Here is a 12,909-nt window from a genome sequence, read left to right as displayed (position 1 = left end):
ATGACCTACAAACAGCATGTGAATCCTGAGAGGCACACATACCACATTTGGGGGCCACCTCGTGCAGCAGAAAATATCTCGGGGCTCATTCGCCACGCCTCTCCATCTGTACCTGGGGTTCATAGCACCTACTCAGCGCAGTGGTTGGATGAATTCTTCCCACACGAGGCTCCTAACCCCCGGCACGATGACAGGTGTTCCCTGTGTGGCAGGAATGTTGGCATCTTATAGTTGTTTTTGTTTGTTTGCTTGTTAGTTTCTAGGAAAAGGTGATCAGGCTACCATTTCACAAAACAGTGAGGACTTTGGGATTCCCAAGCTGCTGCCCACTCCTTGCCTCCTCTCCTCCTGGTCAGTGGGAACCCCTTCCCAGAACCCTGGCTGGGTGATGTCACAGACAGTGACCTCACTGCAGCCAAGGAACCCAGCATCTCAGTGGCATGGAGAAGGGGGAAGGATGTTCCTCCACTCGCCTAACCCTCCATGTCTGTGGTGAAGTCAATCGAATTAGTGCTGCCCAAGGATGCAGTCTACCTGGCTGGCTCCTGCATAAAAGGGCAGGTAGTTCTAACCCTGAACAGCACCCTGGTGGACCCCATTATGAAGGTGGAGCTCGTGGGAAGGGGTTATGTGGAGTGGAATGAAGAAACTGGGGCATCCCGTGATTACAGCAGAGACATTATTTGCAACAACAAGGCTGACTACGTGCACAAGACGAAGACATTCTCAGTGACAGGTAAGGACGAGGCCAGCAGCCAACCCCAATCACAATGGGCACCTGGGCCGGGAAGGTGAACACATCTGTTAGCTGGTCAGCAAACCCCAGGAACATCAGAAATGGGCAAGATGCGGTTCCTCCCTAGGAGGGAGTCCATGTAAAACAGGGACCATCCCATACACATAACACAAAAATAACCAGACATCAGTCACTGGTCATGGGGGGCTCACCAAAGAGCAGCAGAGCTCAGATATGCGCGACAGATGGGACACTAGCCATGCAGATATCTGGGGGAGGAACAGCAAGATGCAAGACATGGCCTCTCTGCCCCAGTTAAGCCATCTGGAAAACGGAAATAAGTGCTGCCTCATAAGATCTGAGGACTTAATGATTTCAGGGCATGTAAAGGGCTTAGGTGGTGCAGGGCATACAGTCAGTGCTTGATGAGGTTAGTTCCTTCAACAAAACCCTCCCCTACCCAGTACCACCCAGCATCAGGCACCACTCCTCCTTCCCCATTTCCAAGGGACTGTATTTCCCCTCGAAAGCATTAGCCTCGAGCCTGCCATAGGCTCATTCATTTATTCCACAGACATTTATTGAGCACCGCTGCACACAACACTGCCAGGCGCGGTGGACACAGCAGTGAAGAAAATGGACATGGTCCCTGGTGTCATTGGGTTGCCATCAGGTGGGGAAAACATGATCATAAAGAGGGTTTTGGAGAAATGCACACAAAAAATAAGGTCTCAGAAATGCAAGCAGTGTGAGTTTCTCCCTGGTCCTCAGTCGCCACTCAATCAACCAACAAATGTTAAGCGCGTATCGAATGCCGCGCTTACAATGCACTGAAGACTGAGCTCCGCGAGGGCAAGGTTTGGTCACCTCGCTCCTTGCTGCAGAAAACGCCTTGGGGAGCCTCTGGTGGACAGCGGGGCTCAAGATGTGTTTGTTGAATGAATGTGTGACTGAATCCCGAGGACCGGATTTTCAGGCCCAAGGAAGAACAGAGCAAGTCCCAGTCAGTGTCTTGAAGTGACCACACCAGCCATGTCATCCGTCCGGGTCAGCCCCTTCCAGCCTAGCTGAGGCCTAGGCCCAATATTTATGGGTCATTCAAGTCCCTAAAAGCACACAGCTCAGCCTAGCTCAGGGACACACAAGCCAGGTCCAGAACAACCTCCCCACCAAAACAATAATAAAGAGGAAGGCAAAATGAAGAAAAAAAAAAAAAAAAACCCTTCTAGAATCTTCTGATGGCATCGGTGTGTTTTGCTTTCAGATAATTGGTTAAGTGCAGGCAGCCACACCTTTGATTTCCATTTCAACTTACCTCCCAGGCTTCCTTCTACCTTCACCAGCAAAATTGGCCATGTCTTCTACTTCCTGCAAGCCTCCTGCATGGGCCGGGAGCACATTCTAGCGAAGAAGAGAACGTACTTGTTGGTTCAAGGGACTTCGGACTTCCACAGAGAAAACTCACAGCAGGTAGTAATGGGGGAGGAGCAAGGTGGGGCTTGTTCTCTAAGCTCCCAGGAGGCAGGGGGCATGTATGCAGGGAAGGGACTGAGGAGGCCCTGACAGGGAAGGGAAGGTGTCGGCGGCTCTCCACGCCCAGTGAGTTCACAAATGTTAATCAGAAACCAGGGCAGGAACTAAGCCAGTGGGACTCAACCAGGGTGATTCTGTCCCTTACCCAGGGGACACTGGGCAATGTGTGGGGGCATCTGTGGTTGTCACGACTGGGTGTACTCCTGGATTGGTGGGAGTAGGCCAGAGATACTGCTTATCACCCTACATGCCCAGGGTAACCCCCCACAGAAACAATTAGGCCCCAATGTCCCTGGCCCAGCAGTAAGTCAAGACTGAGCCGAGGCCCCCTTGTCACCCCCTGGGTGAGAGAGAGGCTTGGACACTCAGTGACTCTCCTCTGGCTTTGAGCCTTCAGACAATGCAGATGGTGTCCCCCTCCCCCACCCCAAAAGCAAGGGAAGGAGGTTGCCTCCATCCCAGGGGAAGGAAGGGCGTGTGGCATCAGGCGGCCGAGCAGAGGCCTTCTGGACGGCTTCTGGAGGCCCAGGTGCAGAGGCGGCAGTTGGGCGGGTGGAGGAACGTTGGCCACAGTCACTTCACCTTCCTGGGCATTCATCGGCTGTCAGAGCGGTGGTGGAGAGGGCTGGCATTTTTATTTCTGAAGTCCAGAGTAAAGTCCCAGATCCCCCACCTACCTTCTGTGTGACCCTCTAGAAGTGACCTTGCCTTTCTGTGCTTTGAGTACTCGTCTGTAAAATGGGCATAGAGACAGTGCCTGCCTCCTAGGTCGCGGAGGGAACAACGAGTGGACTTCACGCAAGTCCAGGGCATGGCACGGGCCAGTGAGTCTCTCTGCTGCTGCCACCACCTGTACTAGTATCTGGGTAACAGCATCATTTCCAGGCCAGCCAACCTCAGGGGATGGTCTGGGAGGGAGCCAGGAGAGGTAGATGCTTGGAGGAGGGGGTCAGCCCTGAGATGAGTAGGCTTGAACTCAAGGCCCGCTTGGCCACCGACTCTCTGTGTGACCTTGAGCAGGATATGATCCTTCTCTAGGCCACATTTCAGAGCTGGTCTGGGAGTGCAGGGGGCACAAGGCAAGAGTTGGGGGCAAAACACTGGCATTGGGTCAGACCCCCCTTTATATCTCTGCCACCAGACTCTCATTAGCCAGCACCTTGCAGAGCCTAGATTGTCCTGATCTGTACAATGGGAATAATTAACAACAACAACACCACCAGTAACAGCAGTAATACTTCCTTCAGTGGCACCAGTGAGGACTGCTAAGCACTCGGTACAATGTTTACACACAGGAGGTGCTCAGGAAGTGAGAAGAGCTAGAATCGCTATCATAGCAGGAGTTATCACAGATACGTTTTGAGAGTATGTAAATACTGTGCTTTTTTCTAACTACTCAGTATTGTTTTAACCAGACTGGTCAAGGGAGGCCTTTAGGAGGAGGTGACAATTTAGCAGAGAATTGAAAGAGGAGAAGGGGAAAGCCATGGGGGTAGTGTTTCGGATGGAGGACACAGCGCCCAGGTCCTGAGGCAGGATGGAGTGTGTGGGAGCGTGAGAGCAGGAATTGGGGGAGCAGGGCGGAGGCTACTGCTCTGGTCCAAGTAGAGGCAGAGTCTTAACTCCCAACAGTCTGCCCTTCTCAGAGCAGAGGAAGTCAAGTGATGACCCTCTCCTGCCCACAGCTGTACAGGGCCCCCACCTTCCTTGGGGTAAAAGCCCAAGTTCTCCCATCCCCTCCGTGCCCGCACCTCCTCCCTCACTCCCCCTTGATCACTCTGCTCCAGTCACACAGCCCTCTCCCCTATTCCCCAACACACCAGGAACAGTCCTGCCTCAGGGCCTCTGCACAAGCTGTCCCTCTGCTTAGAACACTATGATGTGACCTTTCTATCCTTTGAATCTTTGCTCGGAAGCCACATCTTCACTCACCTGCATGGCTAATAGCCAAATAAACAGCCACAAGCCCTATGCAAGGCAAGTTAGCCACATCTATACATATTAAAACGAACATGCACTTTGCCCCAGCCATTCCTTTTCTAGAAATTTATCCTACCGATATTCTTTCACCTGTGTGACCTGACTTCCCACAGCACTGTTTATAGAACAATTGGAAACAGTCTAATGTTTGTTGCTAAGAGCATTGTTTTAGTAGAAGCACTCAGTCCAAAAAAAAACAACTCTAGCAGGGGTGTTCAGCCCCCAGGATGGCAATGAGTACGGCCCAACACAAAACCGTAAGTTTACTTAAAACCTTTTTTTGCCCATCAGTTTTCGTCAGTGTTTCTGTATTTAATGTGTGGCCCAGAGATGCCAAAAGGTTGGACACCCTTGCAGATATAGTAAATCAAGAGAGACAGACAGAAACGGAATGAGACAGCGTGCCTTGTCAGGATCTCCAAGTGACTGACTTGAATGAAGAAAAAGCAAAGCTCAGAACAGCAGGCAGAGCCCCCACGGTTGGTGGTGAAAACAAATTACTTCCTTGCAGGTGTAACTAACATCTCTGGAAGGGGAGCAGAGCAACTGGCAACAGATGCTGCCTCCTGGGAGGGGGCAGGGGAGCCCGGAGCTAAGAGCAAAGAAACTTTCCCCCCTTCCACTTTGTGTTTTTAACAGCTTTATTGAGATGTAATTCACATCCCTTATGAGTCACCCATTTAAAGTGTACACAGGGTTAGGCAACCATCACCACAGTCGATTTTAGAACATTTCATCACCTCCAAAAAGAAACCTTGCATCCCTTAGCTGTCACACCCAACCCCTTTTGCCCCGGCTCCAGCCCCCACTCTCTGTCTCTGGATGTGCCTGTTCTGGACAGGTCACGTAAGTGGAACCACACACTGTGTGGCCTTCTGTGTGTGGCTCCTCTCACTGAGCACCATGTGTTCAAGGTCCATCTGCGTTGCAGGGAATGTCGGCGCTTCACTCCTTTTTTAAGGCTCAATCAATGCATGAATGGCCACATTTTGTGTATCCCTTCATCCATTGGTGGACACTTGGGTTGCGTCCGTTTCTCGGTCATTGTGACTCAACTTGCTGTAAACATTTCAGTGCAAGTTGTTGTGTGGGCGTGAGTCTACTTCCTTCGCAGAGTGCCCTCCTGGAGTGGGACTGCTGGGCCAGGTGGTAACTCTGTTTCACCTTTTGAGGAACTGCCAGTTTTCCACAGCCAGGCCCCATTTAACCTTCCCACCAGTAATGTGCAGGGGTCCAGTTCCCCCACATCCCCTCCACTCTTTGTACCTTTAGAGTTTTGAAGTGGGAACCATCCCCTCTTCTGACATTAAGTACCATTTGGGAGCTTGTCCCAGAGGCCCTTCCTAACTATCAACTGTAAGGGAGCCCCCAGCCCCACTCCCTTTATCTCGTACCCCACCATTTGCATCTGGTCACAGCCTTATCACTGTCCCCACCAGAAATGGCTTGGTTTGTTCTCACACGTACCATTCGTGTCCATCTCTTCACCCAGAGCAGGTCTTCACTGCTCTCTCTCTGGGTTTCCGCTAAACTTGGTACCAAGTAGATGCAAATAAAAACCGGATGAATGAATGAATCCCCCCTAAATTTCATATATGCTGAAGAAATACAGGGGCTCCAAAACAGTCTCAGGTCCAGGAACTCCAATGTTGGCTTTGCATTGGACATGTGACTGGGACTCAGGGCCCATGGGCACGCCCCACCTGGTCAGGTGTGGAGGTCTCCTGGACCCCCACTGGTATCTCTTGGCACCTCCTTCAGGGCCAGGACAGAACTGCTGACTTGGCCTTGAGTTAGAGCAGCGAATTCCTTAATTCCTGCAGGGCCCTAAAGCACACCACGAAATTTCAAATAAGAGTAGAGGGATTTATAACCTAAACTCCCTACAATGAGCTTTCCTAGAGGAAGGGAAGCATGAGAAGGCTAAAGAGAGGGGCCATGGGCAGAGGGCAGAAGGCAAGAGCTGAGGTCAGAAGAGGTGAGGGTCACCCAAGGTCTCCAAGAGGAAACACAGTGGACCTGGAATAGTGTTTTTCAACCTCCGATCATGACCCATTAGTGGAATGCAAGATCAATTTAGCAGGTCGCAAGTATATTTCTGTAAAATGAAAGAATAGCCAAGACCAAAATAGAAAATATCAATTTAGTGGGTCACATTTATATATAAATTTATATATAAAATTTTTTTCACATATATGTATTTATACACGTGAAAAAAAGAACACAATAAAATTAATGTAGCAGAAAATATCAGCCTGGGCAAGTTGCTCAGTTGGTTAGAGTATAGTACCGATACTACAAAGTTGCAGGTTCAATCCCTGGTCAGGGCACATACAAGAACCAACTAATGAATGCGTAAATTAAGTGGAACAACAAATTGATGGTTCTCTCTCTCTCCTCTCTCTCAAATGGATAAGTAAAAAAAAATTTAAAAAGAGAATATCAGAAAAAACTAGTTTGGTGGGTTGCAATCGACTTTAAATGAAAGAATAGAATAGAATTTTCCAGAAAAAATAAATTTGGTAGGTGACAACCAGCTAATTTTTATAAATTTTTTTAGAGATTTTATTTATTTTTAGAGAAAGGGTAAGGGAGGGAAAAAAGAGAGGGACAGAAACATTGAGCAGTGGCCTCTCACACGCCCCCAACTAGAAACTTGGCCCGCAACCCAGGCGTGTGCCCCGACTTGGAGTTGAACCAGCAACCTTTTGGTTTGCAGGCCGGTGGTCAGTCCATTGAGGCACACCAGCCAGGGCTAAAATTCTTGTTTTATATGAAATAATAAATGAGGGTAAGTAGACTAAAAATAAAAATTATAGGGTTGCAAGCAACATTTTTTAAATGAATAGAATACACGGAATAGAATACAACAGGAAATATAATAAGGATAAACAAAATTTCATAAAACTTGCTTCTTTTCCACCAATCTAGGTAGAGATGTACATATGGATTTATATTCTTAGCCACAATGTTAAAATCTATGTTTTAACTGTGAATTCTGGTTTTTTAAAAAAGGAACCCTGGCTGGGTACCTCAGTTGGTTGGAGCATCGTCCCGATATGCCAAGGTTGCAGGTTCAATCCCCCACTAGGGCACATACGAGAAGCAAGCATTGAATACATAAATAAATGGAACAACAAAGCAGTGTTTCTCTTTCTCCCCTCCCTTTCTCTCTCTAAAATTCATAAAATAAAACAAAGTAAAGGAATAGTATAGGCCAAATACTGTATGTGGCCTGAAAAGCCTAAACTATAATTATTACCAGTTCTTTACAGAAAAAGCTTGCCAACTCATGCCCTAGAGATACTTGAGGGTATAAGCCCAGGACGATTGTCTTCAGTCTGCTCCTTCTAGCACTTTTATGGTATCAAACACAAGGAAACAATATAAATGTCTATCACGGGGGGATGGATAAGCCATTTTGCAACACACTCAGCTGCATTCAGGAAAACAAATGAACGAGAATGACAGGCACCAACGTGAATGCATTCCAAACAGAATATCAAGCTGAAAAAAGCAAGATGCTGGAAGACATATACAGCTCGAATTATATAAAATATCAAAACATGTAAAACAATAATGTATACTTCTGAAAATAGGTGTGTTCCTAAATGAAAATTCTATGGGAGGCACCAAGGCCGATTCAGATCATGGCTGCCTGTGCAGAGGAGAAGGGCAGCGGGGCGAAGACAGCGGAACCCCTACCATTTCAGTCTAATTGGTAATGTTTCATTTCTCAGACCTGAAAGATATATTTTAAATTTTTATACTACCATTTACATGCTTTTTTTCTAAAACAATATATCTTGTTTAGGTCCCTACACAAAAACCTGTGCAGGTACAAGACAGTGATTACTATAAAATTCAGGATAGTTGCATTTTGGGGGCGGAGTAGGTAGCTGGGCACATATGAGGGACTTTGGGGGAAGCTGGCAAAGTCCTACTGCTTGACTTGGGTGGCTTTTACAAGAGGGCTGGCCTTATAATAATTCACAAAAGCATACCTTTGCTTTGTGGGGTTTTCTGTATCTGAGTTGTTGTTTTTATTTAAGATTTGATTTATTTATTTTTAGAGAGAGGAGAAGGGAGGGAGAAAGAGAGGGAGAGAAACATTAATGTGTGGTTGCCTCTCATATACCCCCTATTGGGGACCTGGCCCACAACCCAGGCATGTGCCCTGACTGGGCATCGAACCAGCAACCTTTTGGTTTGCAGGCCGGTGCTCAATCCACTGAGGCTGAGTTGTATTTTTTAATATTGTTTGAGTTTTTTAAAAAAGTACAGATTTGATAAATCCCAAATTCAGGTTACCTCTGGAGAGGGAGGTGGGTAATGACATGGGGGGAGTGTCCATGGGGGCTTCAACTAGGTCTCTGATGTTTTATTTCTTAATTTTTTTAACATTTATTTATTTATTTATTTATTCCTCACCCAAGGACATGCTTATTGATTTTAGAGAGGGGGAGGGAGGGATTAAGGGAGGGAGAGAAACATTGATCAAGGTGGCATCTTGCATGTGCCCAGACTGGAGCCAAACTGCAACCCAGGCATGTGCCCTGACTGGGAATCGAACCTGCAACCTTTCAGTTTGCAGGACAATGCCCAACCAACTGAGCCGCACAGTCCAGGACTGATGTTTTATTTATTTTTATTTTAAATTGTGGTAAAAAATACATAACATAAATTTTATGTTACATAACATAACCATTCACCATATTAACCATTGTTATTATTTTTTTTAGAGAGACAGAAAGGGAGAGAGAGAAACATCAATTTGTTGCTCCACTTTATTTATGCATTTACTGGTTGATTCTTGTATGTGCCCTGACCAAGGATCAAACCCACAACCTTGCCCTGGCTGGTGTGGCTCAGTGGATTGAATGCCAGCCTGCGAACAAAGGATCACAGCTTTGATTCCCAGTCTAGCGCACATGCCTGGGTTGCAGGCCAGGTCCCCAGTAGGGGGCACGTGAGAGGCAACCACACATTGATGTTTCTCTCCCTCTCTTTCTCCATCCCTTTCCCTATCTAAAAATAAATAAATAAAATATTTTTTAAAAAACCCCACAGGCCTTGGCATATCAGGATGATGCTCTAACCGACTGAGCTACCCAACCAGGGCACCTTAACCATTTCTAAGTGTGCAGTCCAGTAGTGTTGAGTGCATTCAGTTGTGCAATACTGTGCAATACTGATGTTTTATTTCTTAAGTGAACAGTGCTCTGAAGCAAGCTGAGAGAAGTCCTGCCTGCTGACAAAGCAGGAACACGGGGCTAACAAGACAGCCCTAATGTGTAATGTTTGCCAATTTCCATGGTGTAAATATTCCCGTCGTGGTCATTTCCAGGTTACCAACCTCATATCACTAATGGGAAGGTGGAGGCTCTCTTTCTTTCTCTCTCATGCTTAAGGGGAATAAGCATGTATGTTCATTCTAAGCCTTCCCACATTACATGAAATCTTTTAAATATTATCCACAAATCAAAAATAAAATGTTACCTAAACCACACATTAAACATAATGTATAAGTGACTTTATTTGCAATCCAGCAGCTGACCAGTTGATATACAGGCTGCATTTTGAGGCATTCATTTTAACATGTTATATAACTTCAACTCTACAGTTTCCTTTTCATGATTCAGTCTGTGATATGTCCTTCTTAAATCTGAACAATTTGGATAAGCCCAAGTCTCGGGCTTAGACTGTAAGATCAAGGTTCAGAAAAGTCAAGCCACTTGTTCAAGGTCACACAGCAAGTGAGTAACGGAGCTGGGGGTTAAGCTAGGGTCTTATGGATTTCTCAGCCCTATTTTACATATCAGAAAATTGATACTCAGAATGGTGAAAGGGCTTTAATTAAAGGAAGCTGGGAGATGACTCCAGGCTTTTGGCTACAAAATCCCCAAGATTCCAGGTTCCATCCTCATGCCTCTCACTAGGAGAGTCCCAAAAGACTCAAGGCTTGGAGGAGCTAAAATAGCGGGATGTTAGGCAGGCGCTGGATCTTGTGGCCATGGCCCCTCACAGCTGTCCATTCTTCCCCCAACCCCACCCCTTCCAGAACCCCCTGTTTGTGGAGACTGAGAAGAAGGTCTCCTACAACTGCTGCAGCCAGGGCACCATCTGCCTGCAGATCCAAATGGAAAAGAACACCTTCCTGCCGGGGGAGAGGGTCGTCTTCACCACGGAGATCAACAACCAGACCAGCAAGTGCATCAAGACCATCATCTTTGCCCTCTACACCCACGTGCGGTATGAGGGCTTCACACCCAAGGCGGAGCGGCGGTCACGAGTGGACAGCAGCGAGCTGCTAAGGCAGGAGGCCAACACCCAAATTACACCCTTCAACACCACCAAGATCATCAGCACCTTCAACCTCCCGCTGGTGCTGTCGGTGAGCAGCGACATGCGGGACGGTGAGATCATGAGCACCCAGTACGAGCTCATCAGCACCATCCACCTGCCCTGGTCCCTGACCAGCGTGAAGGCCAAGATTCCTATCATCATCACCAGCAACCCCCTGGACTCGGACAGCTGCCAGCCTCAGGAGGGGTCAGTGTTATCCATGAGCGAGGATTGCCAGAATTAAGTGCCCAAACTTTTAAATATTAAAAGCTTTATCACTCTACCAGCAGCCTGTTCCTTGTCCGGCACAGGTGGCCTTCACGGGAGCCTGGGTGTGGGGAGCACGTTGCCTAAACCTCCCCAAGACCAGCCGTTTGGGCATCCAGACTCATCTCTTCACTGGGGTCTTTCAGTGCCCAGACCAGGGGTGGTTCTGTCCTCCAGGGGACACTGGGTGATGATTTGGGCAAGGGGGTGCTCCTGGAACCAAGTAGTTGGGGCTCAGGGGTACTGCTCAACACCCCATAGTGTCCAGGAAGGCCCCACCCCAAAGGCTGACCCACACTCAAATGTCAGCAGTGCTGGGGCACAGACCCTTGCCTGGAGCAATTCACAGGGGCAGGTGGTTGTTGAGTCCCCGGACTGCATCTGCAGGCCTCTTGCCCAGGTCAGCTCCTGCAACCTCCTCCACTCACAGCCCTCCTGGGGCTCCAGGGCTCCCCAGCCTCACTCAGTGTAAAACTGAAGTCCTCCCAGCAAAAGGCACACATATCTGCCACGGCCAATCCATCGGCAAGACATAGGGGCTCTTTCTCCTAAATCTACCCAGAATCCTGCCATTTCTCTCCACTGCTCTGCCTCCCCCTGGCTTCCATCCATCCATCCATCATTGCTCACCTGGACCAGTGCAGTCAGCTGCACCTGGGTCTCCTGGATCCTGACCTTGTCCCCCTTCCTGCAAATAAAAATACAGGATGCCCGCTTAAATTTGAATTTCAAAGAGACGATAAATTTTGTTATAAGTATGGCCCATACCATTTTAGAGATATACGTATGCTTAAAAAACTTGTTCATCTGATATTCCAGTTTAAATGGGCAGCCTAGGTTTCACCTGGCAATCCTATTCCCCAAGCAACAAAAAGATTCTCCACACAAATCACGCCACTTCACCCCTTGACTTAAAACCTCCATCAGCCCTGGCTGGGTGGCTCGGTTTGAGCTTCGTCCCATACATCAAAAGATTGCAGGTTTAATTCCCAGTCGGGCCATGTGCGAGAGGCAACCAATTAATATTTTTCACATCGCTGTTTTTCTCTCTCTCCCTTCTTCTCTAAAATCAATAAAAACATATCCTTAGGTGAGGATGTTTTTTAAATGTCCATCAGGTCCTCACAGCACTATGCCTTGGCCCACAAGGCCCTGCGTGGTCAGGAATGGACGAATGGACCGGAGTGCATTTTCTCGGGCTAATGATTCTAAAATACTTCTCCTGGCAACAGGCTGCAAAATATGTGCACCTGCCTCACCCATGACTCAGGCGGGAGGCATGCAGACTTGAATGGTAGCAGCTGTCCCCACCGTGGCATCCTGGGAGGTTCCAGCAGAGGAGGTGGGTAGCTCCAGCAATGCAACTGTTTCCATTTTTTTAATTTAAAAAAAAAAAATCAAGCCCTTTAATTATTTTTATTACTCAGAAAAGCTTCATTTTTTTTTCATTTAGCTTTCTGACTCTGTGCTCGTGCCTTCAATTCTTTGACTACGGTTTTCTGCCCCTCAGTGAGGACAGCACGCTTGCTCCTGTCACTGAGCACACACGGGCCCACCACAGGCCCCGCTGCCGTGCTTTGCGTTTTAGACACCCTCCCTAGGACCTTCGGTCTCATGGCACGAACTCCAAGAAGTCGGCCTGGGCACACGCCACATGCAGATTTCAGTGCTTTTCCAATCTTTTTGGCGTAAAGGCAAACAATTCTATTGCCGGGGGTTTGGGACAGCCTAGTTTTGTTAGAGGCCATACTGTAGGACAGCCTCTGACGGTCTGTCAAATGCTGGACCATTGTGAATGCCTAATGACACTGTTCCCAGAAGGGGAAAAGGCTAATTTAAAAAAAAAAAATTAAGACAGTATTTATTTTTTAAAAGATTTTATTTACTAATTTTTAGAGAGGGGAAGAGAAGGAGAAACATCAATGTGTGGTTGCCTCTCACGCGCCCCCTACTGGGGACCTGGGTTGCAGCCTAGGCATGTGCCCTGACTGGGAATTGAACTGGTGACCCTTTGGTTCACAGGCTGGCACTCAATCCACTGAGACACA

General features: G+C 47.8%; 2 protein-coding genes and 1 pseudogene across 2 annotated transcripts in view; 1 reads left to right on the top strand and 2 right to left on the bottom strand.

Moving 5' to 3' along the window:
- Positions 1-2,134, bottom strand: part of UHRF1 (ubiquitin like with PHD and ring finger domains 1) — a 40,524-nt gene extending 38,390 nt beyond the window's left edge. Inside the window, exon 1 of the mRNA XM_024568620.3 lies at positions 2,052-2,134. The gene's annotated coding sequence lies outside the window, so the exon portion shown is untranslated. The remainder of the gene's footprint in view (positions 1-2,051) is intronic.
- ARRDC5 (arrestin domain containing 5) lies at positions 484-10,869 on the top strand. The gene is made up of 3 exons (XM_024568660.3): positions 484-736; positions 2,001-2,206; positions 10,311-10,869. Exons 1-3 carry the CDS (start codon positions 484-486, stop codon positions 10,836-10,838), a joined length of 987 nt encoding a protein of 328 aa, XP_024424428.2. The 3' UTR covers positions 10,839-10,869.
- Positions 10,870-12,272: 1,403 nt separating this feature from the next.
- On the bottom strand, positions 12,273-12,695 carry LOC112312231 (large ribosomal subunit protein eL34 pseudogene; annotated as a pseudogene).
- Positions 12,696-12,909: the final 214 nt, after the last annotated feature.

The sequence above is a fragment of the Desmodus rotundus genome, chromosome 9 (assembly GCF_022682495.2).
Source record: "Desmodus rotundus isolate HL8 chromosome 9, HLdesRot8A.1, whole genome shotgun sequence".
Lineage (NCBI taxonomy): Eukaryota > Metazoa > Chordata > Mammalia > Chiroptera > Phyllostomidae > Desmodus > Desmodus rotundus.
The sequence above is the reverse complement of the archived record's forward strand: the minus strand, read 5'-3'. Positions and strand labels throughout refer to the sequence as shown.

Bases quoted from the DNA above. Each gene is read 5' to 3' on its own strand.
- ARRDC5 (XM_024568660.3), top strand. From the start codon at position 484: ATGTCTGTGGTGAAGTCAATCGAATTAGTGCTGCCCAAGGATGCAGTC. The intron at 737-2,000 runs GTAAGGACGAGG...TTTTGCTTTCAG, and splicing joins GAAGACATTCTCAGTGACAG to ATAATTGGTTAAGTGCAGGC. The intron at 2,207-10,310 runs GTAGTAATGGGG...CACCCCTTCCAG, and splicing joins ACAGAGAAAACTCACAGCAG to AACCCCCTGTTTGTGGAGAC.